Genomic DNA, 27218 nt, shown 5'->3' on the forward strand with positions numbered 1-27218 from the left:
TGGGGGAAGGAGCAGGGGCAGAACCTGGGGGCGAGGAACAGAGGGCAGATTGGGGGAGGGGGAGGGGGTGGGGAGGGGGCAGAAGGCGAGAGCTGAGGGCAGGGGGAGGGGCAGGCACAGGGCGACATGGGGGGAGGGCCGGGATGTGGATTCAGCGCTCACCTGAGTCCCCGCTCACTTCCTGTGATGTGGGAACCGGCAGAAGGAAAAGGCTGGTTCCCAGGGGGGCAGGAGGCCCGTTCAGTGTTTGGTTTTTAATCAAACCAATCCCCCAGCAGCCGCTGCGATCTGGTCATGACAGAAGGGCGACCAAACTACAGGAGCAGATGTCCTCCCAGCAAAGGGCGCGAGGGTACCAAACAAACAGCGGGCAAGCCAAAACCCTGCGCTGCCCGCCGCTGCCTTCTCGAAGACTCACGTCGCGTTTCCAGTTGAAGACACGGTGAAAGCAGAGCGCGATCATCTCTCCTATAGCAGGACTGGACCTCTTCGCTCTAGAATTAATCTTTTTTTCTTCTAACGTTTATTTTTGAGGTGGGGGAGGGGCAGAGGATAGGAAGGGGGCTCTGTGCTGACAGCAGAGAGCCTGATGCGGGGCCTGAACTCATCAACCGTGAGATCATGACCTGAGCCGAATTCGGACGCTTGACGGACTGAGCCACCCAGGCGCCCTAGAATGAATCTCTCTGTGTGAACTATGTGAAGTTCACAGTCTCAGGTCAACCACAGAGCCCGGGTCCGCGTATCTCACTCACTGCAGGGAATCCCAGGTGGGCTGGGTCAGGCTCCAGATGTGGGGGCCGGGGGTGGGACGGGGGGCTGGTCCAGGAGGCTAGGGCCTGGGCTGCAGAAGGGGGGTGGAGGGCAGTCCTGGAGGAAGGGGGTGTTTGCCAGCGGGGAAGTGGGCAGATCCCTTTGTAGCCTGGGACTTGGTCCCACCTGCTGTAGGCACAGGCCAGGTGACTCAAGCCCGAGGTGTAGCAGGGCCTGGGGACCTGCTGTCTCATCGTTTGGCTCCCTTCTTGGTTGGAGGACTCACAGATGGGCATTGAGTCACTCAGGAGCCAGCTCCTGGGGGCGTAGAGGCCCCAAATCCGGGAGGCCTGGTTCTGAGGGGAGGGAGGGGACACCCCACTCTCATAGGGGCAGGCTTCTCCCAGCTAGCCCAGTTTTGGAAACACAACCGGCAGGTTGGGGGCCTGGACCGCCCCCCCCCCCCCCCCCCCCCCCCCCCCCGCCAGCACTCCCCCTTTCCACTGGCGGAGCCGGTCTCCCGGTCCGCTGGCCTCCTGCCTCCTTTCTTCCTGGTGGGAGGGGGGCACAGAAAGGAAGTACAAAGGCCAGGGGTCAGAACACTGAAACGCAGGTGGACAGGACGCCTGGGTCCCTGGCCAGGCGACCAAACTCATCCCGACCTGCCCCCATTTTAACCCCAAGCGTACCCTGCTTCCCAATGTCATACCTAGAAAAACAGCAACGGGGGAATAAATAATTTATTGTAATTGGAGGAATAAATAAGATATGAGGGCGGGGTACAAATAACTGTAAAAATTATTAACATGTATATATATACACACAGAGGCGCTCGCGCGGGCGGGGCGGGCTGCGAGGCCGCTCGGTGCCGGCCCGCGGGCGCCCCCCGGAGGCAGATGGCTTACTTACAACGGCGTGGCCGCCGCGTCTCCCCAGGTCCCTAACGCGGGCCCCTCGGGGAGGGCGCGCCTTCCCCTGCGGGCCCCCTCCCCTGTGAGTGCCCGCGGAGCTGCGCCCCTTGCACGATCCTCATCACCCAGGAGCGGTGGGCGGCCAGGCTGATGTAGACGCCGGGCCGGTTGCGCTCGGCACAGCCCTCGCCCCAGCTGATGATGCCCGCCAGCAGCCAGGTGCCCTCGACCTGGCACATCAGGGGGCCCCCCGAGTCACCCTGCGGAGAGGGGGGAAAGTTAGGGACCCACGCGGGTCAGGGCTGGGCAGAGCCCAGGACCCCACACAGTGGGAGGACGGACGGCTCCCTGGGGTGAGGGTCAAGGGGGCACACACACACCCCCCATGGTACTGCGACTCACCAGGGCCGGGAGGGCTAAGCTGGACAGGCCTTCCGGCTCGCTTCTGGTGAGAAGCACTTTGTGCCAGACCTTGTCCCTCACAGCCCCCAAGCCAGGGAGTACCGTTGCTTGCCTTACAGATGAGGAAACCGAGGCTCAGAGGGAAGCCCCGGCTTGCCCAGACTGGCATCCGTGGGTAGCAGACTAGGAATTGCAACCAGGACCCTCCAACGTCCAAGCCCGGGTGCTACCATGCTACCAGCCTGCCGCCCTCCACCGTGGTGACGGAGCTGGTGGGGACCAGGGCATGGGAACCCCCTGAGGAGGAGGCAGGCTCCCGGAGAGTGGGGTCTGGCCCGCCCAAGACGCTCAGTACACATTTGGTGCGTGGCCGCGTGGCCGAACAGACGGATGACTGAGCCAAGCAGAGGCCAGGTTGTGCAGGTGTCTAGGGGCACTTACAGGTCTCAGCTGATGGGGGCGGGGGGGCAGCGGTGGAGCTCAGCGGGACAAAAGTGGGGAAACTCAGGTGCTCACCAGACAGGCGTCCCGCCGCCCCTCCAGATAGCCAGCGCACAGCATGTCCTCGGTGATGGCTCCCTGCCCAGCGCCCCGCCAGTAGAGGCGGCTGCAGACTTCCGAGTCTATGATGGGAACCTCCAGTTTCTGCAGGGTCTGGGGGTGGGGCAGGGGCACTGGGGGCAGGGAGGACAGGGTCAGGCTTGGAAAGCCCTCTCTTTGCTGCCCCTCCGTTCTCCCTCAGAGGCAAGTCTCAAAGGTTAACGGATCAACTCCGTCAGTCAGACTCCCAAATGCCTGCGGAAAACCCAAATTCCGAGACTGCGCACCTCTGGACCTACTGGGTCCGAACGTGAATGAGCCGCGTGACACTCTGAATCTTTCACGAGTCCCCTGATGCCCACAAAACGGTTAGAACTGCTGGTCCCGGCTTGTCCTGCCCCAAGCACTACTGTCTCCAGCAGAGGAAGTGGACTGCCACAGAGGAAGTGTGCAGTAAACGATCCCCTAATGTTGAACGTTACTGGAACTTGAGGAATCCCCCACACTCTAGGGGGACTGCAAGCCCTAAGGTTGGTCTGTAGACCCTCCCCAGCTCATAACTCCAGTTCTCAAAAGAGCCCTGCAGGATGACGATGGGGAGGCTGTCTGCAACCTCAGACTCAGTGGGATCGCCAGACACCTGGTGTCATTTCCCTTGATTTCTTTTGGAATCTGGTTAAAATCCCATTTTTCTGACACTTTTTGCTTACTCATTATCTTTCTATTCTATCACCCCCATTATCTATCTACCCACCTACCTTTTTCTGCTTCTCTGCCTCTTACTTTATCTGCCTTGTGTCTCTAGATGATGTTTTCCAGACCTCCAGACTTGGTCTGACAATTATATTGTCCAATTCTGGAGCCTACTTCCTTCTGGGAATTTTGCCTGCAATTACGGCATGCTGCCACCAGGGGGTGCCTGTTCCCACTTTGGAATCTCAGGGCTGTTTTACATTCATGTACTCAGCCAGGCCCCACACAGGCCTCCTTCCAGCCTTTCCTAGATCACTTAATAGCCTCGTTGATCTGGCTGTTGTTCCCTCAGAACACAGCCAAGATACTCTTTAACTAGAAAGGACCTAAAATTGTCCACCTAGGTTTCTGGGACTTCACACCTCTGGATCGCGGCTCACTTTTTCTTCCGTCTCTGTCGTCACAAGAAGAGTCTGTCTTTTCCCTTCTGCTATGCCTCTGGCTCCAACCTTTGCTGCCCACTGTACCTGTGGCTCTGAGCGTCTGCCACCCTCTGTCCCCATCCACCCCCTGGCCACGTGGCAGGGGAAAAGCCGCACCTCCATCACGGATACTCCCCCAGCCTGCAACCCAGCAGCGGGTGTTCGGAGGGAGACGGACGGAGGAGTCAGGCAGGCAGATGGGCAGGATTCGCTCAGAGAAGTGGATGGTGTGCTCCAGACGCACCAGGGCGATGTCTGCACGGGAGCCCTCTTTCCAGGAATACACGGGGTGGGACTGCACCCAGGCGATACCCACCTGCTGGGACCTGGGGCCAGGGTTCTCCAGCTGCCAGGCCCCCAGCAGCACAGAGAATTGGGACGGCTTGTTCAGGTTGCTGGGGGAAACAGGAAAGGGGGTGGGGTCAGCCAGGAACCAGGGGTGGTGGGGAAGGGTCAGGCAGGGAATGTCTGGGGGACCACATGCGTTTGAAGGCCCCGAAACAGAAGCAGGCTCGCTCTCCTCTATGAGAGGCCCCAAGGCCGGACAAAGACCTGGGGGCTGGTGCCGAGTGGGGAGCCCAGGTCCGGGGCAGGAAGCCTGGGGCATCAAGTGGAGGGGACCGGCCGTGCACACCCCTTGAAGCAGTGGGCAGCAGTGACCACCCAGCGGCTGGTGAGCAGGGAGCCTGCACAGTGGTGGGTTCCGTTCTTCTGGATGCTCACGACCCAAGGCCACTCGGCATCAGTGCTGTCCTCGCCGCCCACGATCCGGTTCAGCCGCTGGGGCTTCCCACAAGCTGGGGGTGCTGGCGGACGAGGGTCACATTTTCTGTCATCCAAGGGGCACAACGATCCTACCCTGCCCATGCCCCACGCCATTCGTTCCCTGGCCCTTCTCTTCCTCTCCCTCCCCACGAGCTGGCCACCCGTCTCCCCTCATCTGCTGGTGCTCCCCCCGCTGCCTGGGCCCCTCCCCTCCGAGTAAGAGTCTCTGCTCTGCCTCCTGGGCCTTCTTTGCTGCCTGCCTTCCTCTCCCGCTTGACTCCCCTCTGGCCCCACCGCCCCCTTCTGATCTGCTTACCCCACAGACAGACCCAGACGCAGCCCCTCCCCTCAAGCCCTCCCCCAGGGCCCCCCCAACTCACCAGGTATCCTGGCGGCACGGAGGGAGGCTGAGGGCAAGAGAAGGAAGGGTCAGGCCAGCAGAGAGGAGCCCCTGTGCCCGGGGTGTCTTTCCAGGACGGGGCATTTCCCGGAGCCTGGGCAGGGCTGACGGAAGCCTCAGGCTCGGCCCTAAGCCGGGGCCCTAACCTCCCACCAGCTTCCTGTCGGGCAACCTGAGCCAGGACTCCATCCCACCTGCCTGGCACCTCTCACGGGGTGGGGGTGGGGGAGGTGAGAGCGGGGGAGCGCACACCTGCCCCGGCCCGAGACCCTCTCAACTCCCAAGCCTGAGGCCTGTAACGACACTCATGGTCCCAAGAGCCGGGAGGGAAGAGGAGGCGGTGGACTGCAGCCTCCTTGCAGTCCTCTGCTGGCGGCCACCGGACGTGGCTGAGAGCAGGCGAGCACGAGGGGGAGGGGGAGACTGGGTCCCGGCAGGGCCCGGAGGGCCAGTGCTGAGTAGGGGGAGGGGAGGGGGTGGCCCTGGGGGACAGAGGAGGGAGGCGCAGAGGGGCCTCAGGACTCACCTGCAGAAGCCAGAAGCAGAAGGGGGGTTAGGATCCTGAGACAGCCTCCACCCAGGGCCGGGGGAATTCTGGAAACCACCATGGCCGGTGGGGGCGCGGGCGCGGCTGGGAGAGCTGTGTGCAGAGCTCCCCACAGGTCACCCCAGGTTTTATCCCGGGAGGTGGAATGCCGTTGGACCAGTCCCCCGAGTGAGTGAGTGGCCACCCCAGGCTGTAGGTCACAGGTGGGGCGGGACTGTGGGGAGGAAATGGGCCGTTAAGGGGGCCCAGGTGGGGGCTCTGGCTGAGATCCCTACCACCCCCCACCAGCAGTGGACTGGTTTGGGGGCCCAGGACCTGGGCTCCAGCTGTGGGCCCAGAATCTGGCCTCTGGAGGAGCAGGACCCAGGCCCAGTGGTGCAGGCCAGTGGCCTTGACACTGACTGGGATGGTCCCCAGTTTGTGTGGGGAAGGGAAGACTTAGGGTGTGGGGTCGTGGGGAGGTCCCGGGGCCTTGGGAACACGGGGCTGCCCAGAGGCTCAGTAACGGCTCCTCCCTCCAGGGGCCACTGTGACTCAGCCAGGAGGCCTGACCAGGCCCTGGGCCCTGGGATTCCGTTAACCCACTTCCCAGAAAGCCATGAATCAGGCCCCCAGTGGCCACCTGTCATGTGGGTCCTGTCACTCGGGTGCCCAACAACTCACCCCTCACCTGGACTTCGGGGAAACCCAGGCAGGTGCCCAGGTGGCCGACTGACGTGGCTGCCTGGGAAGGGCTGGGGTACCGTCTCCCACAGCCCGGCCCGGCCCCTGCACGCCTAAGGGTCAAAGGGCAGCTGGGCTATGCAGGAGCAGGGAGCCCGGGTGGGTGCTACCCCGGGGTCCCCCACCCCCAGAAGGAGGGCAGACGGATTCCGGTCCTAGACCCACTGCGTATTCGTCCTCTCATTCACACGATCAACAAACCTCGCGCTGGGAAGGGGTGGGAGACACAGCAGGAGGAGAGTGTACCAGGCGCCCCGCATCGCCACACCCTCCTCCTCAAATTCCCTCACTGTCCCCGCTCTGCAGCTGAGGAAACTGAGGCTGGGGGCGAGCAGGCTCGTGGTGACAGGTAGAGCCGGATTTGAACCCCAATCTGGAGGCGGGAGACTGGACCGGACCCGGTAGATCCCGAGGGATCTTGATCCAGGGGATGGATGGTTTTCACCCAGGGTCCTAGGAGCGGAGTGGGGTGGGCTGGGGCCTCAAGGGCCCGGGGAGGCACCTGACCCTGGGGGGCTGTAGGTGAAGACCGCCCAGAAAGCGGAGACCCGGAGGGCAAGTGGGAGCAGTGGAGAGGCGTGCAGAGGCGGGCAGGGGCGGACAGGGGGGCTCAGAGAAGAGAGGAAGCCGGGCTGGGGCGCAGGACAGGGTGCTGGCAGGAGCTGGGGGCCCTCCAGGCGGACACTCGACGTACCCCGCTGGGCAGACCGCCTCAGCCTTTCTGGAGCGCCCCGGCCTGGCCAACATGTTCCTCCCCCACAGCCTGGGGGTAGGGGTGACCCCTGTGCTGTCCCCGCTCAGACCCTGGGGCTTTGAGAGGTGGCAGGAGCCTGCAGCCGACCACCTCCCCGGAGCCGCAAGGGATCGCTGGTGTGTTTTACTGCCCCCTTCCGGCTTCGGCTAGAAGGGCAGGAGGCAACTCGGGGCTAAACTACAGCCAGACGCCCCCTCTCATCAGGGCAAGCCCCCTGTCCCATCCCGCCCCAATACAAGCCAAGGATGGGGGTGCAGGAGCCCCGAACAGCCCCCAGCTGATGCATTATTCTGTCCCAGGACCGGAGGCAGGGAGCTGCCGGAGAACACCCATGCCAAGCAGCAAAGGTGAAGGGCAGGCTCTGTGGGTGCCCCCCCACCCCGCCGCCTGCTCACCACCCTGGGCCGTCTCTACTCCACGGCTGGCCCCAGGCTCCCCCAACCCGCTGCCTTCCCGAAACTAAGGTGGTTGGCCTCCCCGGCTCACTCGACAAGCATTTACTGGGCCACGGCTGTATGTCAGATCCCATGCCGGGCACTGGGGCACCACGGATAAGACACAGGTCCTACCCTCGGGCAGCAGGCATCTCCCCGGGGGAGGGAGGCAGGTGAGCAAGTGATGATGGTGAAGGAGTCTCAGCACGGGGGAGGGGGTGTGGGGAAGCACGGAGGCGGGCAGGGCCCCTGGAGGGCCACGAGAGGCTGGGTGCTGGGAGCTGTGACCCCCCGCCCCGAGGGGAGGGGCAGTGTCAGGTGGCCCAGCACACCCTGGGGACCTAGGATGGCCCCGGTGCACTCTGGGTCTCAGTGGGTGTTTGCCGAACGAATAAACAAGCGTGGCGAGGTGTCGGGAGGACTGTGCCGGGGACCAGCTGTCCCAGAATGCAGCCTCCCCAGTGTCCTATTATGACGTTTCCTGAGAACTGGGCCGCTGCCGAGGCCACCCGAGGGACAGACACGTGTCCTGAGATGTCACTGGTCCCCCAAAAGGGTGGCCAGGTAGAGGGCCTCCAGGAGAAGGACCCGGTAGGAGCCACAGGAAGACCTGAGAAGGCAGTGAAGGCTGTCGGGCACCAGGGCTCAGCAAGGGCCCCAGAGACCGGCTCCCCAGTTCCCAGAGAGTGGGGGCCCCGGCGTGACTTGACATCCACTGGAGACATTTACGGAGCGCCTACTGGATGCTGCAGCCACACCGGCAGTGCCGGCTGGGCATGTCCTCGCCTGGGCCCCAGATGCCCACCCTGCCACCCACCCTGCCACCCGGCGCCTGTCACGCCATCGCAGGGCCACCGATGATTTGCAGCGAGCTGTGCAGGACGGAGAGGGCTGCGGACGCATCGCGCGAGTGGCAGCTGGGGCTGGCGGGGCTCAGCCCGAAGAAGTGGCACACCAACGCCATTTCACACCCGGGCGTGCTGGAGACACAGCGGCGAGCAGACCGAAGACCGCCCCTGCCCGCACGCTGGGGACGCTGGAGGAGAGGGAGAAACACCATCCATCAGTCGTTTAGTCTGACGGATGATAGAGTCACAGGGAAACCAAACCGGGAGGGGGACGGGGGCAGGGAGGATGGCGATCTCTCCAGCTGAGTCTTCCAGGTGTAGTCAGAGGTCATTCCGGCCCTGGGGAAGGTGCGAGCAAAGGGTCTGCCGGGTGGGACAGCAGATCGGAGCTGGGGCAGAGGACAGGCACGGGGACCGAGGGGGCCCGACCCCACCCAGTGGGCCTCCCTGTGCAGGGGACGAATCGGGGACAGGAGAAGTGGGGAGGCCGTTCCGGGGCCAGGGATCAACCAGCTCATGGGCACAGGGGCAGAGGCCGCCGGACCACCAGGGGCCCCGGGGGGTGTGGGGAGGGGGCTGACAGCTCTCACGGCGGGTGCTGGGTGGCACCTGGCCTGCCCCCCGGTGCCCGCCCAAGCAGGACCGGCACGCACGGTCACGGCAGCACTAGGCACGGGAGCCCCAGAGAGGAAACAGCCCAATGTCCATCAGTGGGCGAAGGGATAAGCAAGCCGTGGTCCCTCCACCCAGTGAGACACGTCACTCAGCCACAGAAAGGACGGACTGCCGCACACCTGCTACCACACCGGCTACGGCGCGGCTGAGCTGGCGGACGTCACGCTCGGTGAAGGGCCAGGCGCAAAGGGATAGATACTGCAGGGTTCCACTTCCACGAGGTCCCTCAAGTGCAGGCCCAGAGACAGGAAGTGGGGGCGGGGGCGGGGGCAGAGTCCTCGGGGAAGCTGGAAAGTTGTGCAGCTGAAGCAGGTGGTCAACGCCTCGGACCCACGCGGGCGCTTCGGGATGGTCACCACGGCAAATCGGGCGTATTCTCCACGTGAAAGAACGGGGGAGAAAATCTGAATGTCCTCTTTCGTGAACGCCGGAAGTGGTGGCACCCGTGGGCCCCCCGGGGCGGAGTGGCCCCCCAGCTGCGTGTGGCTCCGCCCACCCGAGCCCATCCTGCGACACCGCCGGTGCCCCGGTCTCCCCGGTCGTGGGCCGGCTGTGCCAGCCGCCCTCACGCGAGCCAGCGGAGCGCCCCAAGGAGCCGGCCGAACACGGGCTCCTTCCTCCAAGCCCGGCCTCAGTTTATCCATCTGGGAGGAGCACTGGTCGGCCCCACCCTGCCTGCCACCACCGACCGAGGGAGCAAGGGCTGCTCGGGTTGAAGGGCTGGTGGTCGCGAGGGGCCCGGGGCCCCGTGAGCAGCGTCAGGCTGTGCTGGTCTGCGGGCGAGGTCTTCCGGGCACTAACGAGGCCCTGGGGACACTCGAGGACACTGCTCACTGACCGCGGCTTCATCACTGGGGATGCCCTTCCCCTGGTCTAATCACACTCCCGAACTCTCCTAGCTCTCACACAGGGCTCCCTGCCTCTTGGAGACTTGGGTCCAAAGTGGCTCCAACCCCGTCTCAGTCCCAGGTCCCAGGTCCCACTCGGAGCCCCACCTCACCCGAGCCCAGCTCCCACACCCCGGGCCCCACATCTTCCTCACAGCCTCCTCAGTCCGGATTTATCCACAGCCTTTCCCTCCTTCAGAAAAGCTGGCCGTCCGCTGGATTTCTTAGAGCTGATCCCGTTTTCCCCTATTGACTCCTACGGTTCTCATGGAAAAGTAACCCGTCGGCCCGGGGTGGGAATCTCCGGGGAGGAAGGTGGCCAGTCCTCCTGCAGAAACGTCACCGGACGGCCCACCCTGGGGGCCAGAACCCCTCACCTCCACTCCCAACTTCCCAGGCTACACACGGCTTCTCTGGTTGGTGGAAAACCCCTCTACTGCCCCCCTTCTCCCCGCACAAGAACTTTGCCTAGTGGCTAAGAGTTGGTCACGGGTAAACTTGGAGCCCCTCTGCTTTGTCTGTTTACCTTTAAAATAGCATGTTTGGGGCGCCTGGCTGGCTCAGTCTGTAGAGCGTGCGACCCTTGATCTCAGGGTCCCGAGTTCAAGTCTCACGTTGAACACGGAGCCCATTTAAAAAAAACAATTGCACGTTTACCACGGGGATGTGTTAACAAGGGCTCCGACTGGCTAGCAGGAGCTGATGGTGAAGCTGGTGGGAAGTTTGCAAGAGCTGACATCACAGCAGTGTCCTGAGACCAGCCGTGCACGACGGGACAATGGACATACCACCAAACTCGGCAAAGGCCACAAAACAGGCCTTCCTCCCCCCCCACCCCAGACGCCCCACTATGAAGTTCTGCCCCGCATGTCCCTGAGCGTCATCCACCACCTGACCAGCTCATAATAAAGCCGGACTCCCCAGCACTCCGGCATCCCTCCCCCTCCCACCTGGGACCCACTGGAACCTGTTCTGACCACGACACCGAGACCAGCCGAGAAGGGCTGGGCACTTCTCCGCCACCAGGAAGCAGAGGGGAGCTCTGGGCTGGGGAGGGCCGGGCCCAGAGGAGCCTGCTGGGAAGGAGGACAGAGGGCAACGGGCAAGCTGGCTGAGCTGACTCGCTGGGTGCCCATCGTCAGGCTGGGCAGCTTCCAGTACTCGTGGTGATGTGGGAGTGACTCATGGCCCAAGAAGAGAGGGCAGGACCTCAGTCTCGAGGTCAGAAGTCATGGCCAAGGACTCATGGAAAGGAAGTGAATGCTGCACAAGATCCAGTAACAGAGCTGGGACTAACAGGTGCTCCTAGCCCTTCCTCTGGGGGTTTCCTACCAAGCCGTGACTAGCCCCCCAGGTGACCCGCGTAGCCACGTCATGCCTGCGGAGAGGAAGCACGGAAAACCAGCCCCGGCCTCCCCCGCGGGGTGGAGAGCCACCTCCGACTACGTTCCGCCTCCCCCTCACCCCCCCCCCGGGGCAGTGCGTGGCTGCTGGTTACGGCTGACTGATGGCTTCTGGGTAAGTCAGTGTGGTTTCTCCAGCCAGGAGGACACACAGCTCTAGGGCCTAGGTCGGTGGCTGGGATGGGGACACCCATCCGGGTTGGGGGTTGGGGTGAAGGGAGGCCCAGCGCACCTGGTGAGACACGAGGCAGCCTGCCACAGCCCAAGTCTGGGTGCTGAGGACAAGTAGGGGACCTTGAGATTCCTTGGAACCCCGACCCCCGGGGTCCCCATCTTAGAGAACGGCACCGTCCCCCTGGGCGCTCCAGCCGCATGGCTAGGACCGTCCCTGACTCGCCCCGTGCCTCCCACCCACATCCGACTGGAGAGGAAAAACCAGCTGTCTGTAGACGCCAAGTGCTGTCTGGTCCCGGCTATGTAGGATTTTGTTCATCAAGCAATTCTCCTTTTCTGTGGACACCAGCTGGGTGTCTTCCACATTCACTCAATGCAGACGCCAACTGGAGTTAGCACAGACCCCACAGGGCCAGGGCTCGGCCCCATGAGATCCCCCCACTTCAGAGATGCCAATCCCAGGCGGTGGGTCCGCATCACCCACACTTCTGCCTGACCTGGCTACAAAGCCGGGACTCCCGGGATCCCCTCCTCGGGTTCAAGAATTTGCTAGGATCGCTCAGAGAACTCAAGGGAACACTTATGTTTACCAGTTTATTATGTAATAAAGGATCCAGGGAACAGCCAGATGAGGGGGGCACGGGGCAAAGCCAGGAAGGATCCCGAACGCGGGAGCCACCGTGTCGTGGCGTGGGGGCGCGCCACTCTCCCGGCACGTGGATGTGTTCACCAACCCGGAAGGCCTCGGATCCCCACACCTTAGGGATGTTCACGGAGACCCATCACGTGGGCGTGACTGGTGCTCAACTCCATCTCCAGCCCCTCTGCGCCCCCTGGAGGATGGCGCTGGAGGTTGCAAGCTTCTAATCGCGGTTTGGTCTTTCTAGTGACCAGCCTTCGCCCGGGAGCTATCCGGAGCCCACCAAGAGCCGCCTCCTCAAACTAGAAGACACTCCGGCCACCCAGGAAATTCCAAGGGATTAAGGAGCCCAGGGTCAGGCACTGGGGGCAGAGGCCAGCATGTGTATTTGCAACACGAGTCCCTGACACGAAGCTTGGGTCGCAGAAGCGTCCATTTCAAAGACATCCGTCTGGAACTAACATACCGCCAGCAGCCGCAACACAAAGCCGCTAGTTAACAGCTAGACAAGGGGCCGGGCCGCTCCCCTTGTCTAAAGCTCTGGGGGAGCTAGACAACCACTTGAATGACCCTACTTCTCTCTTCCCGCGCCCTCATTCCCGCTCTCGTTTTAAATTTGCCAATGGAGAGCGAGGCTGTTCGACAGCAGCTGAGCTATGAGAAGAGCCCAAGTGTCCATCGACTGATAAACGGATAAAGATGTGATATATACACGATGGAATATTACTCAGCCATCCCAAGAATGACACCTTGAGGCACCTGGGTGGCTCAGGTGGTTGAACATCCAACTCTTGACTTCAGCTCAGGTCACGATCCGAGGGTCGTGGGACCAAGCCCTGCGTGGAGCTCTGTGCTGACGGTGTGGGATTCTCTCTCTCCCTCTCTCTCTGCCCTTCCCTGTTCAGGCCCTCGCACTCCCTCTCCCTCAAAATAAACATTTACAAATAAATAAATACTATTTTGACAAAAAAAAAAAAATGAAACCCTGCCATTCCCAATGACGTGGATGGGACTACAGTGTATTACGCTAAGCAAGTAAGTCAGAGAAAGACAAATACCGTATAATTTCACTCGTATGTGAAATTTAACAAACAAAACAGATGAACACATGGCCGGGGGAAAGAACAAGAAAAAAGAGAGGGAAACAAACCACAAGAGACTCTTAAAGAGAGAACACACTGAGGGTTGAAGGAGGGAGGTGGGTAGGGGATGGGCTGAACAGGTGATGGGGATTATGGAGGGCACCCGTTGGGATGAATCACTGAATTCTACTCCTGAAACCAAAATACATAAATGAATAAACAAAGAGACCCAATGTGGGTCTCAAACCCACAACCCTGAGATCAAGAGTTGCACCCTCCATCAGGCCAGTCAGGCGCGCTGTAAATTACATTTTTAACCTGTTACTGTTACATCGTCAGTGTATTTTGTTGAATGAATTAATGAAATCGAACAGTTTACAAATTTGTACTTAATGAAGCAGGCTACAAATTCTGTTTTTCCCTTTCTGTATTATTTCTATCATACTACTACATTATTTTAATCTGCTTTTTACCTTTTTTATCTAGAGAGAGAGCGCTCAAACCAGTGAGCACAAGCTGGGTAGGGGCAGGAGAGGGGAGAAGGGAGAGGGGAGAGGGGGGAAGGGGGAGGGGGGAGGGGGGAGAGAGAGAGAATCTCAAGCAGGCTCCACACTGAGCACAGAGCCCGATGTGGGGCTCGATCTCCCGACCCTGGGATCACGGTCTGGGCCAAAATGAAGAGTCGGATGCTCAACCGACTGAGCCACCCAGGTGCCCCAATCCGCTTATTAAATGTAACACATTTTGGTATCGCCCGTGTCCGTAAACTATTCATCCATAATATGATTACTAATACGATATAACAGTCCATTGTGTAAGTGACCCAAGGCCTGTCCTCTGATACCGGATATTCATTCTTTTCACTGTTGCATATGATGCTTCCGTCAACCACCTTGTTCACAAATCCTTAAGAAACATCTCTCATCTGTTCCTCACGTTGCAGCAAGAACTCGGCGCCCAGGAAGAGACCAGCGATACACACTCGGGGACAGAAAGGACTGTTTATTTCGCACTGGTGCTGGCCCAGCGGAGTCACCTCCAAAGGCTGAGCACCCGGACTCGGGTTTTACTGACCCTTTAAACGTATGTGCTTCCGGGTTGGGCGGGACTAGGACAGTCAAGCTTCTGGTTCCTGGCTGCTGGCTGCCATAAGGGGCAAGATTACAGAAGCCACAAGCATACAGGGGGAGAATCCGGCCTCGGACACCTGGCTGGCCCTTTTTTATCTGCTCTCACCCATTTTCCTTCTCATTCCCCGCTCTTGATTCTCAAGCTGCTGTAGCAGACTTAGAGAAAATCCGTTTGTGGGGGCCAGGGGGCCCTTTGCTGCCACGGGGGGAGGGGCAAAGGCCGTTCTGGCTTCTTCCTGCTGGACACGGATGTCGAGGGGAGGAAAGTGACCGCCAGGGTTCTTCGCCATCCAAAGGAGAGTAGCGACACTAGAACGCTCCATCTGGAGCATCATCTGGAGTGTTACAGCTTCCAGGAGGGAGGAAACAAACCTGGTTAGCGTAGTCAGAACACAAGGACCAAACAGGAGGGCTGTGACAAGCACCAGGAGAGGACCAGCTAAGGGAGGAGCCAGGATGCCCAATTCTACATGTTCCTCCGACCGTTCCAGGAGGAACCGTTCCTGCCTCGTTTGGTGATTCGCTCCCTTAACCTGTGGACCATACCTCCGACTGTCCCTGACTGGCTGGCACAGAAGCAGCAGTCTTTGTTCAGGAAGAGACACGGCCCTCCCCTTTCAGCAGTGGGAGGCCCAGCCCTCTTCTGTTCCTTAAGACTACCGCTGCTAGGGAGTCTACTTGGGCTTGTGACACCACCAGAGGTTCGATAACCCGTTCTGTGCCGTCTGTCGGGTCCCTGGACAATTCATGGCAGTAAGTGGGTGAGGACACGGTTCCTCCTACTCCGGTGCCCACCCCTGCCGCATCCCTAAGGCAATCAGCAGGGGGATGACTTGAGTGGCTCTTTTTGAGCGAGTATATGCTGCCACGGGTACTCTAAGAGACTGATAGTTGGGAACAACGTTTATCTTACGAGGAGGAAGGCCAGGGTACAGTGGCCGTCCAGTCAGCCGGCAGACATAGGGAGGCGTCCGTCCCACAGATAAAGAGAAGCCCTGGGAGGGGTCGACACCAGGCTTGGCTCGTAGGAAGATGACTGAGCTCCTGACTGTCAAGACTTTGGTTGCACTGGCCGATGGTCAGAATGCCAAATGGCTCTGTTCCCCTCTTGTCTGTCAGGCAACTGGGAGCCACTGGGGGCAGTTCGACTCCAGTTGGTACAGGTCTCCCCGTGCAGGGCTCCGGGTCTTTTGGTAGCAGGGTAACATTTACAGGGGCCTGTGTTATCGGACTAGTTGCCTAACGGGTGGGTCCCGCGGACAAGCAGAGCCGGCAGGATTGGTAGCACCGAGGAGGCGATGAGCTGCGTTTAACCTCTGGTCCAGACGGGGACCTAAGGCAAGCGGTCTACCTGATTCACGTCCCCGCGGAGGACGACCCGACAGGCACGGGGAACATCAGGGCAGGTCGGATCGGGCAGCCCCCAGTAACGTTTCATTTTCATTCTTCCCGTCCAGTAAGTTTTCCCGCTTCTGGTACAGGGAGTGACCCTCCTGGTATAACATCTGTCCGGCACGTGGGGGTACACAGTGGCACAGGGACACGTGGTAGTGTCGTCTGACCTCTGTGGACCGGAGGGTTGGGGCAGGAGTCGGGAAGGGCACAGGGGGAGGAGTGGCCTCTGTAGGAGGCCGAGTGGGGTAGCAGGCAGTGCAACCCTGTGCGTCTGTTACAGAAGTTTGGCCTTCATGACGACAGATGGGGTCCGGTGGTGGGGAGCACAGAGTGGCTCTTCGGGCCTTGGGGGACAGGCGGGGAGTGACAGGTCGCACATCTGCATGGCGGGAGCGAGCAGACTCTTTCTGAGCAGGTTAGGAACAGGGATATGCGCCACGGGGACGGGAGACAGGGCCAGCCCTTCCTGGGCTGGGAGACGGTTCTAAAGGCAGAGAACAACGTGCAGAGGACATCAATCGCAACTCAGATCGTGCACACCTAAGGAGAACGAGCCATCCTGACACTAGTGAGCAGGGGGAGGCTAACGGGAGTCAGTGACCGAGGCTCCCGTCTGTGGAGTAACTCTCAGCCCTAAGCAGAGAGCATGGCAACACGTATGGCAAAAGAAACTGGCAGGGGATGACAGGTAAATTCGAGAACGACGTGCTGTAGGTCACTGAAGTCGCTTGGTGATTTCCTCAAGCTTCTGCTTACACAGAGCGCTCAGGGGTTGGCTGCAGGCCACTTATCGGCGCTGTGCTCTTAAGGGTGGTCTGTAGAGGACTGTTCTGGCTCCCGAAGTTCCTTTCCATTCCAAGTGGTTGTCAGGCGACGGGCGGGCCGCCTTTACTCGAGACTGGTGGATCCAGGCGGTTAGTCCTGCGACCTTGAGGGCCGTGGGCGTGGTTAGCACAACGAAATAGGGTTCCTTCCAGGTAGGTTTGAGTGGTTTCCTTTTCTTATCTTTACTCCAAACCGGATCCCCAGGTTTGTGGGATGTACAGCTATTCCACGGGAAATAGGTATCCTGTCCGTCACCATGTATGTATCCCAAATAGTTTTCCCTAATTCTTGTTTCCCGAGTTCTGTCAGGTCTCCCTTGAATTTGACTAGTGGAGGGGATCTTCCAGAGAGGATATCGAATGGGGAGGATCCGATTTTTTGCCCGGGGTGTACAGCGTATTTGGAGAAGAGCTAGATAGAGGTCGTATGTCTGGCAAATTAGTTTCCTGACGCAGTTTCGCCATGGCTGATTTAAGGGTCCGGTTCCATACGTTCCGCTTTCTCTGAACTGGGGCTGGTAGGCTGCGTGTAAGTTCTATCGGATGCCCAGGGATACGTTAGGCATCACCTCGGCCACAAAAGCCGGGCCGCTGTCTGAGCCCATGGTTCACGGCATTCCACGTCTGGGGATGATATCCCTTAGCAAGGCCTTGGTGACTACTCTTGCCTTTCTGGTGCGTGTGGGGTAGGCCTCCGCCCAGCCCGGAAACGTGCAGATGAATAGAAGAAATTCGTATCCTCCGCCGTTTCTCATTTTGGTAAAGCCTACCTCCAAATCTTTGAAGGGTGCCTGACCGCAGCAATGGATTCCCACGGGTCCAGTGGGGCTCCGTCTGGTGTTATTTTGAGCACAGAGGAGGCAGCGTTGAGAGACCGAGGCACAGAAGGACGGGAGCCGAGCGATTACATAGTAACAGCCCGATAAGGTTTCCAGGGCGGTTCTTCCCAGGTGGGGGAGCTCAGGCTGCTGGGGAACCACCTGGTGGGCTAGCGGCTCCGTACACAGACTCTTTGGTCCGCAAGTACCCACCACCCTTCCGTCTGGCCTCCTGTTTCCCGCTGTGCCCATTCTGTCTCTTGGATCGTGTACCTTGGGGAAGCCGGCAGCTCCGGGGCCAGCGTGATTTTCGAGGGTGCCGTTCATTCTCCCGCTGCTTGTTTAGCTGTGGCGTCTGCCCGTCAGTTACCTTCCGACACGGAGTCCTTTCCCCTTTGGTGTCCCCTGCAGTGGATGACTGCTACCTCCCTCGGTTCCCAGACTGCCCTCAGTGGTTTTAGGATTTCTTCCCAATTTTTTCTTTCTTTTCCTCCTGTGGTCAAAAGTCCGTTCTTGTGTAGGGCCCCACGTGCAGGTAGAGTGGCAAGGGCATGGCACAAGTCAGCGTGTCTGTTAGCCTGTCTGTCCTTCCTGAGTTCTAGTGCTCTCATTAGGGCCCACGGTTCTGCTCTTTGAGCTGGTCGTCCTTGTGGAAGGGCCTCTGCTTCTGTGACCTCGAAATCAGAGACTCCTGCGTAACCGGCGTCCACGAAACTGCTGCCGTCGGTGTACAGGGTGAGATTAGGATTTTGTAAGGCTCTGTCTGATAGGTCAGGTCGGCTGGAAAAGACTCCATCAAGGACCCCTAGATAATCATGCTCTGGGGGCCCTGCCGCTGCAGGCAAGAAAGTGGCAGGGTTTAGTTTCTACGGCTTCCGATCTGATTCGTGGGACCACACAGCGGTCCCTGTTACTGTCATCCGAGCACGTGTTAGCCAGTGTTGCCCTCCGGCATCTATCACGGTAATAACAGCACAGGGAACCTCAGAGCTTAGGTCTTGCCCCAACATGAGTGTGCCTGCTTCCTTGATCACAAGTGCGGTGGCTGCCAGGGCCCTCAGACAGGGTGGCCGTCCTCCCACAGCTGAGTTAATCTGCTTTGAAAGATATGCCACTGGTCTTGGTCAAGCTCCAAATTCCTGGGTGAGAACCCCCAGGGCCACCCCACTGCTTTCACGTACGAACAGACTGAAATCTCGTGATACATCTGGAAGTCCCAGGGCCGGGGCCTCTGCGAGTTTTGTTTTTATGGTTTTGAAATGCCTTTTCTTGATGAGGGCCCCAGAAAAGGGGTGCCCTTTCTTCCCCCTTTGGTGCCTCATAGAGAGGTCCGGCCAACTCCGAGAACCCTGGGATCCATATCCGACAGAATCTTACTGCTCCCAGGAACTCTTGGACCTGTTAGCGAGGAGTGGGAACCAGAATGGCACAGACTGTTTCCTTTCGGCTCGCAGCATCCATTTGCCTTGAGTAATTTTGAAGCCCAAATATTTAACTTCCTACGGGCAAATCTGTGCCTTTTTCTTTGACACCCGGTATCCCACCTCTGCTAGCGGCCTGAGTGGGGCCCTGGTTCCCTCTCAGCACTGGGTCCGCCTGGGACTGGCTGGCAGGAGACTGTCCACGTACTGGAGGAGGACACATCCTAGGTCCCGTCCCAGAAACCTGGCTAAGTCAGATGCCAGTGCCCCACTGAATAAGGCTGGTGGATTTTTTAATCCCTGCAGCAGTCTAGTCCAAGAGAATTGTTCGTTTGCTCCTGTGGTAGGGTTTTCCCATCCAAAGGCAAATAGGGGTTGGCTATTAGGTGCTAGCTGGAGACAGAAGAAGGTGTCCTTTAAATCTAGACACGTGAAACATCCTGCCTCAGAGGGTATGAGTCCTAGCAGAGCATATGGGTTGGGCAATGCTGAACGCAGCCTGACGACTGCTCCATTTACGGCTCTTAGGTCCTGCACAGGGCGGTGATCATCTGTCCCAGGCTTTTTCACGGGCAGCAGGGGCATATTCCACGGGGACTGGCATCGTTTCACCAGTCCCCATTTGAGTAGCCTGTCCAAGAGTGTCTGGATCCCCAGGCCTGCCTCCCATGAGATCACGTATGGGCATATTTTGACAGGCTGGGCCCCAGGCTTTAGGTCAATTAATATTGGGGAGGGTGGTTTTTTGCAGATGAGAGGGGGGTTCCTTCTGCCCAAACTGAAGGGAATTCAGCTTCTAGCTCGGGGGCCACAGTTGGCTCACCGGGAGGGGAAGTATATAATCTCCATTCCTCTTCCCGTGGAATCATCAGGGACAAAACCATGGGTTGGGCCTTTTCATTTAGGTGCTGTTGTGTCCGTGCATCCAAGGTGAAGGCTATTTGTGCGCCCATCTTGGCTAGGAGGTCTCTACCTAACAGTAACAGTGGGCAGTCAGGTAGATACAGGAATTCGTGAACTGCTTGGTGACCTCCCAGGTCACTGTCAGGGACGGCAAAATGGCCTTCAGGTTTGCATCCCAGTGGTTCCTACGATGGTGACTTCTCGACCCGACAGAGGTGCCACCCTGTGTGTCACCGCAGAGTGTTCAGCCCCTGTGTCGACCATGAAGTCTACTGTCTGGCCCCCCACCTTCATTTTGACCATGGGCTCATGGGGGCCCAGCTGGATACCGATCAGGTTGGCCTCGGGTGGTTCTGGTTGGTAGCATCTCGGTGGAGTAGAAGCTTTTGGTTTCCCTTTTTGGCGGCTGGGCCATTCATTTTTCTAGGGTCCACATTCCTTGCAGTAGACACGTTGACCCTATCCCAGTGGCGCCCTTCTTTTTTGTTCTTGAGCCCCTTGTGGTTTCCGTGCCCTTCCACAGAGGGTGGTCGCCCCAAGGCCGCGGCCAGGAGAGCTGCCTTTTGTTTCACTCTGCTGTCCGCCTCCTTTCTGGCAGCTTGGCCCCAATTTACAAAAACCTTGTTGGCGATTTCCAATAGTTCGGTGGCGTTCTTTCCACCAAATCCTTCCAATTTTTGGAGCTTCTGTCTAATGTCACTATGGGGCTATCCCACAAAGGCAGGAGTGACCATGTGCTGGTTTTTGAGGGCTTCTGGGTCGATGGAGTATAAACTCTGAAGGCTTCACATAATTTTCACAGAAGTCAGCCGGACCCTCTTCTGGCTTTTGACACACCTCAGATACTTTTGCCATGTTGGTAGGCTGTTTGGCCCCTGCTTTTACCCCTTGGAGGAAGGCTAGTCGGTATCTTTCTAGTCTGGCCCTTCCCACTTCTGTGTTCCTCTTCGGGCACAGCCTCCCGTGCCTAGGCCTCAACGTCTAGTTGTCCATCTGGTGCTTGAGTCGGGAGCCATCTTCTGGCTTTGGTGACAATTCGCTGGTGCTCTCCTGTGTTGAAAAGGGGACGCAGAAGCTGCTTACAGTTGACTCAGGCAGGGCGCTGAGACTGGAATATGGACTCTAGAAGATCATCGCCTGCGGCCTCTCAGAGTTGGGCGAGTGTGGTGTTTCCCGGTGAGGAGGTCAGTAGTGGAGAACCATTGGTAGTAGAAAGGGTCCCATCGGGGCCTATTCCCTGTAGACCTGTCTCCTGCAATGGCATCTACATTGCCACTGGGGCCTTGGACCTTGAGCCGTGGACCTACGGCACCCTCCTACTGGTTCAGGTGTCCCCGGTGGGGGCGGACTGACTGCTGGCGGGGGTGAGACCGATGGGAGTGGACTGTCAGCCAGGCGAGGTTCCCCTCCCTCGACTGATGGGACTCTGGGGGCCTATGGTGGCAGAAAAGGGAGGATGTCTAAATTTTCTTCAAGGACAGGGGCGTTTTTTTCTGTCGTGAGGTCTTCTCAGCCCGTGCCACTAAGACCCTACGCTGTCCTTTACTGAACCCAAGGAGGCTTGACTTGGGCTATTTCCAGCCACTGATCGATGTATGGGAATTGATCCAGGTGGCTGGGGTCTCAAGTAACTACTTTATAAACAGCTCAGACTGGGGGGACATCTAGGGTGCCCTCAGGGGGCCAGCCTACACCAAATGCAGGCCATTCTAATTCAGAGAGGGTTCGTAATTTCCCGGGGGTCAATTTGACCCCACAGTCACCTGAAAATCCCTTTTTAAAATTCTTATCACACATTCCAAAACAGTTGGTTTTGAGGAACCCCCCCCCCCCATCCTGGTATCCCAGATGGGTCCCTCCCAATGTGCGGTGTCGCAGGACAAACACGAGGGAAGAGGTCGCTTCGTCCACCTGGCCGCTCTCCTCGCAGGTACTCAGACGCCTCTTAACGTTGGCAGGTCAGTATAAACCCGACTCAGATCAGGCCTCGGCGGACCCGATTCTGCCTTGAGCCGTACGAGGCTGTCAAGGAATCACAGGGTAGGACCCACTCAGGCTCCGTGGCCGAGACCGTGTAGCACTCACACACACATTCAGACAGACTACAGACTTCCACCTGGGACTTCCCTGTCCTAGGGTGGGCCTGAACTCGGTGCTGGGTCCCCGGGGACACTCACCCGATCCGATGTCCCGTCCTGGCAGAATTTTCTGACTCCCCTAGAGTCCGTCTGAAAACAGCGGCGGCTGACTACTGTCGGGCCTGGTGAAGGTCGCGGTCAAGGTGGTGGCGTACCTTCGTCACAGGGACCCGCGATGAGTGGGCTCTCCATGGCCTCCCACAGTGGTGACTCAAGGGGCCAGCACGGCTGTCGGCTTCCTGGCCAACGCACCAAAAATAATACAGCAAATAGTCCAGCAAAGGACAAGCGACACACACTCAGGGAATTAAAAAAGACTATTTCACACCGGTGCCGTCCCAGCGGAGTCACCTCCAAAAGCTGAGCACCCGGCTCGGGTTTTACTGACCCTTTATACCTAAGTGTTTCCGGGTTGGGTGGGACTAGTACAATCAGTCTTCCGGTTCCTGGCTGCTGGCTGATGTGGGGGCAAGCAAGATTACAGAAGCCAAAAGCAAGCAAGGGGAGTATCTGGCCTTGGACATCTGGCTGGCCCTTTTTTATCTGCTCTCACCAGCTTTCCTTCTCACTCAAGTTACATTCTTAGTAGGAAAATCACTAGCTTATAAACTTATCTGACATGTACTGTCGAACTCCTCTCTTTTCTAAAGACTTTTCTAGAGCTGTGTAGTGATTTTTTTTTTTTTCTGTTCTTTATCATGAAGAAATAGAACACAAATATTTTCCCTCGAATCGGCAGGGTTGGAAGGCCCAGTCTTTCTTGCCCTTAAGGGCAGAACTAATCCTCCAGCTGCTAAGGACGGGTGTCAAAGCTGAGTTCACCAGCAAGGTGTTGTGAAAGACGGAGCACCGGTGTGGAGAGAGGACAGGAAATGTGTCAGCTAGGAACAGGAAAGGGGAAAGAGTTCCCCAAGTCTAAGATGGGCGGACATGCAAACCTAGCAAAGTTCAGCGAGGGCGCCCCTCAAACACCCAGGAGCCCCAGGAAGCCGAAGCTTCCCTGGTAGAGCCCAGCTCTCACCAGGAGACCCCACTGCTCTGGTGACCACAGAAGGCTCACCTGATCAGGATCTGCCCCCTACCCAGGCCCCCACCTCCGCCTGCCCCACACCTGGGACCCCCACTTCCCTACGCAGGCACATTTTTAGCCGGGAGGCCCTGATAGGGCCCGAACTGAATGTCAACTACAGGTTAAACAGGGACTTCCCTAAATACCCTGCTCCCATAGCCCCCCACCCACCCCCACAAACTCTAGCAATTAAAAACATTAATACCTGTTGAGACGGGGGTGGGGGGCTCCCAGCCTCTCCCGCAAGCCTGTTTTCATGGTTTCAAACTGGTTGTTAAACATGTTTAATGTCGTCCCTGCACCTGTCCTGGTGGGTGGGGTGGGGAGCAGTGCAGGAAATGGATGGAACCAGGTTGAGCTGGGAGAATGGTTAATATCACCTCCATTCTCCTGCTTTCTTCCAAACTGGTTAACACTCCCATTCCTTCCCAGCTTGCTTACTATGGGCCCTCAGTCTGTTCTAGACCCACAAAGTGCAGGGCAGCCCATGCCGGTGAGGGCGAACACTGCTCTAGAATCCTGTGGACTTCAGTTCCGACAACTGCTGGCTAACATATGGCCTCACTTCCTCCTTATTCTGCCCAAAGCACAGTCTTCCCCACCGTACAGATGAGGAAATCAGCTCACAGACCGGAGCAGGGACGTACCAAGACCAGGAGCCAAATGCCCCAGGGATGTTTTAACACCTTGAGAAGCCCGGAGCATTCTTAGCTTTGAACCCCTGACCACACGGCACAAATCATATGAACGTGCACATCTCTCTACAGGGTAAATGCAACCACGCCTAACTATGTGCTTTGAGTAGCAGTTGGCTGGTGGACAGTAATAAGGTATTAATAATAAATCTAGTCTATTGTTTATTGATATATATATAAATAACCACCTATTCGTTTCAATTTGGAGCTCCCTTTTCCTATTTGAGATAAGGATTGTTTTTCAGGACTCAGACGTTTTTATAAGCCCTGCTGGGCTACCAGAGGCTGAGACCCTGGTTTTCTCAGGGTGTGCCCAGCTCCTCCCCATCCCCCTGCCATATGATCCCCATTTTACACACAACCAAACCACATACAGGGTTTCTGTGGGTGCAAACAACAGAAGGCTGTGACTCATACTGGCTGAGGCAAAACAACCTGACTGTATTATTGTATGATGTCAGGAAACACCTGCCCAGGAAAACAAAAGGTGTCAATAACCTTACTCTCCGGCCTCACAAAAATCCATTGAAAACCGCCCCAACTTTCGACAGGTAGCATTAAGCCACAGCTGAAGCTCCAAGGCCCATGAAATCCTCACGTCACCGGGACCACAAATCCTGAGCTATGCGACCCGATCCTTACCCAACCCTAATTAAAAAATCTTGCATCAAAAAGCCCCCCTTCAGCCTGGCCCCAAACCTCAACACCCCAACTCTGCCCCTCCACCTCCTCTCGACTAACTACCCTTTCAGACAGTGCTCTCCCCGAACAAGAGAAGGAAGCATCGGACTCAGTTTTGTCTTAGCTACAGGCTGTTTCGACGGTATTTTCAGGGAGCCAGCGTTTGACTCGGGAGGGCCGCGTCCGGTCAGGCTGGCGGGCAGCGCTGCCCTAAACGTCGCCGGAGCGGGGGGCACTGCGGGCCCCCGAGCAAGGGTTCGGGGCCAGGGGGGCAAGGGCAGCGTGTGCGGCAGAGTGTGCTGCACCAGAAAGGCGAAATGTCTTGCCCAAGGCCACGCACACAGGCCTGCGCCCCGGGAGCAGAAGCTGCCGCCCCCAGGCCTCCAGCTTCCCCGCCGGCCGGGCTTGGCCCTGGTCCGCCCCCGTACGGACGCCCGATCTCCCGGGCGCTGCTGCCTCAGGGTGACTCACGAGGAAGCTCCTGCCCCTCGTCCCTCCGCACTGATCCGGCCGGACTCGGAACGCGGGAAAAGACAAGCAGCCCCGCGCGGTGACTAATAAACGCTTCCCTTCAAACCAACCAGGCGCGCGCGGGACGCCCAGCCGGCGGAAGTGCGGCCGCCGCGCGGGGGCAGCCGGGAAGGCAGCCGGCCGACTTCCGGCCGCAGGGGCTGCCGGGTGCGCGGCTGGACCCGGACCCGCGCTGAGCGGAAGGGAAAGCGCCCCCCGGGCTCGGAGCCGAGGCGTCCGCCCCGCGGCCGTGGTGAGGGAGCGGAGCCCGGCGGTGCGCCTGCCGCCCCGGCGAGCCCCGTGCCTCCGCTCGGCCCGGAGTCTCCCGGCTCTTAGATGCTCCGCGCAAGAGGCCGAATGCGAACCATCAAAAATTGTGGGGGGGGGGGGGGGGGGGGGGGGGGGCGATGGTGTGCTGGCACCGGCTTGTCCGGAGTCGCTGGAGCCCCTGGTTACATTTTCAGAATTTTGCAAGCTGCCCGTCAGATGTTCACGATCTTTAAGAGTCATTCTTAAAAACTGAATTCTGTAAACTTACCGTTAAATAGATCACGTTAAAAAAAAAAGTTTTAAGGTTCATTTATTTCTGAGACAGCGCAAGCGGGGGAGGGGCAGAGAGAGAGGGAGACACAGAATCCGAGGCAGGCTCCAGGCTCTGAGCTGTCAGCGCAGAGCCCGACGCGGGGCTCGAACCCACAAACTGAGATCATGACCTGAGCTGAAGGCAGGCGCTTAACCCACTGAGTCGCTCAGGCGCCCCGAAATAGATCGCATAAAAAACAAAGGTAGCAAATAAAAATGTATCCCTTACTAATAATTTTGTTACTTTTTACTATTATCTATATACTTGAGATTTCTGTGTCTGTTATGTCGGGGCGATGTGCTTGGTACATTTACTCCCAACTCCACATTCAACGACCTCAGCCCGGGAAGGTTAAGGCACAGGCGAGTCAGGGAACAAAGGAAGAAAGGGGGAGGTGGGGAGGGCTGTTGTAAACTAAAAGGCCCTTGGAGCATTCTAACTATGGAATCTTCTCATTGGCTAGACTGTGACAGACCCTCCATGGCCGGGCTGTGACATGCTCTCATTGGCTGGGCTGTTGCCAGGGGAGGAGAGAACCTTCGTGGTAGGGTAGTAAATTAGCATCCACCTGCGAGGTGTGAGTCTCCCTTTTGGGTCCGCTATTCACCCGTGACCGGGCTGAGACTGCCCCCTGCTGGCCTCCCGGCTCCATTTAAAGGAGGTTTCCTTTTATTAATTTTCACTGCACCCCCAGCTGACTCCCCCAGAGCTGGTCGTTAAACATTCACCAGCACACCACTTGAGTCAGACAATGGCCAGGATGGACAGACAAGTAAACAAGGCCCAGGTCTTTTTTGGACCAGCACAGGGGCATAACCACTTAATAAAGAGTGCCAAAGTCCTTATTCAGGCCTCATGCAGGTCCCGACTATGGTGCTGAATGCATGTTTGGAGAAGGGAGGTGGGAAATTATGTGCTACACGGGGCTCTCCGTTTCCTTAAGGTCAGCTTGCCTAATCCTGACCCTGACTGTGACTCTCCCCTTTCTCTAATTGTCCTAACAGCCTCCGCGGTCCGCGTGCAAGGCCTTGAATGCCAACAATCGAGCCTCCGTGGTGAACGTCAGCCAGGAAAGGATTTTGAATTGGGGTGACATAATCCAAATTTTGCTTTCAGATGAAAATCAGGCCCGTACGGAGGACAACTTGAGGACAGGAATGAACAGAAACCAGGAGACCAGCCTGTTCACTCAGGACTTTGTTCAGCACCCACGGTGTCCGACCTGAAGAGGGATGGGGTAGCAGATGCGTGTGAGCCACAACGCATGGCCCCAGGGAGTTCAATCTAATGGGGCGAGAGATAGTAAACAGACAATTACTGTGAGTGTGATAAGTGCATTGAAAAGGGCAGATCCAAGGGCCAAAGGGTGAGTCATTCTTTCTGGAGGGGGCGAGGCAGCTGTAACCCAGCCAGGACTAGTGGGGCTCGTAGGCAGAGGGAAGTTGTCAAAAGAAGGAAGAGGGTGGGGCTCCCGGGCTGACAAACCGCCCAGGCAAAGGCCCGCGTTGGTAGAGGGCCCGGGAGACCGGGCCAGAACAGAAAGCTAAGGAGGCGGCCGAGGGAGGTCGCTCGGAAGGCTGAACAGGAACGGTCAGCGGTGGGGTCAGGGCGTGTTCTGTATGATTCTCCGGTCACGAGCTCCGCGTCTGCGTGACGCTCAGCTTTTCATCTGTATCTCCACCTTCCTTCCGGGATGCAGCCAGAAAGGAAGACTGATTCCACTGTATGGCTGACGGCTCCTGACTCCACACCTGGTCCCCGCTGCTCTCATGCCCGAAACTCTCTTCAAACACACATAGGCTCTCTTTCTCTCTCTCTCTTACCCAGGGTTATTATCTAGCTGAATGTATGACTCAGAATCGTTCCCCCGAGATTCTTCTTTGTAAGCAAACTATAGGACAAATTCAAAACAATAAAACTGCCTTTGAATAGCTTTTA

The 27218-nt window shown here is 58.3% G+C and overlaps 1 protein-coding gene and 1 long non-coding RNA gene across 3 annotated transcripts; one reads left to right on the top strand and one right to left on the bottom strand.

Moving 5' to 3' along the window:
- Nucleotides 1–1475: 1475 nt before the first annotated feature.
- On the bottom strand, nt 1476–24804 carry LOC122209624 (brain-specific serine protease 4-like). Its single transcript, XM_042921654.1, has 9 exons — nt 24659–24804; nt 23017–23118; nt 21782–21981; nt 5473–5707; nt 4927–4953; nt 4416–4587; nt 3899–4176; nt 2583–2740; nt 1476–1924 (listed from the first exon to the last, which is right to left on the bottom strand). The coding sequence occupies exons 4-9, from the start codon at nt 5552–5554 to the stop codon at nt 1694–1696; spliced, it is 948 nt and encodes a 315-aa protein (XP_042777588.1). The 5' UTR covers nt 5555–5707; nt 21782–21981; nt 23017–23118; nt 24659–24804; the 3' UTR covers nt 1476–1693.
- An 86-nt stretch (nt 24805–24890) lies between these two features.
- Nucleotides 24891–27218, top strand: LOC122209838. Of its 2 annotated transcripts, none has more exons than XR_006197775.1 (2): nt 24891–24950; nt 26285–27218. It is a non-coding gene; the product is annotated as an uncharacterized LOC122209838 (long non-coding RNA). The 2 variants fall into 2 exon arrangements; XR_006197774.1 differs by lacking the exon at nt 24891–24950 and adding an exon at nt 25478–25857.

The sequence above is a fragment of the Panthera leo genome, chromosome E3 (genome assembly GCF_018350215.1).
Source record: "Panthera leo isolate Ple1 chromosome E3, P.leo_Ple1_pat1.1, whole genome shotgun sequence".
Lineage (NCBI taxonomy): Eukaryota > Metazoa > Chordata > Mammalia > Carnivora > Felidae > Panthera > Panthera leo.

Bases quoted from the DNA above. Each gene is read 5' to 3' on its own strand.
- LOC122209624 (XM_042921654.1), bottom strand. From the start codon at position 5,554: ATGGTGGTTTCCAGAATTCCCCCGGCCCTGGGTGGAGGCTGTCTCAGG. The intron at 4,588-4,926 runs GTGAGTTGGGGG...CTCGTCCGCCAG, and splicing joins CCGTGCCGCCAGGATACCTG to CACCCCCAGCTTGTGGGAAG. The intron at 4,177-4,415 runs GTGTGCACGGCC...TGTTTCCCCCAG, and splicing joins GCTGCCCACTGCTTCAAGGG to CAACCTGAACAAGCCGTCCC.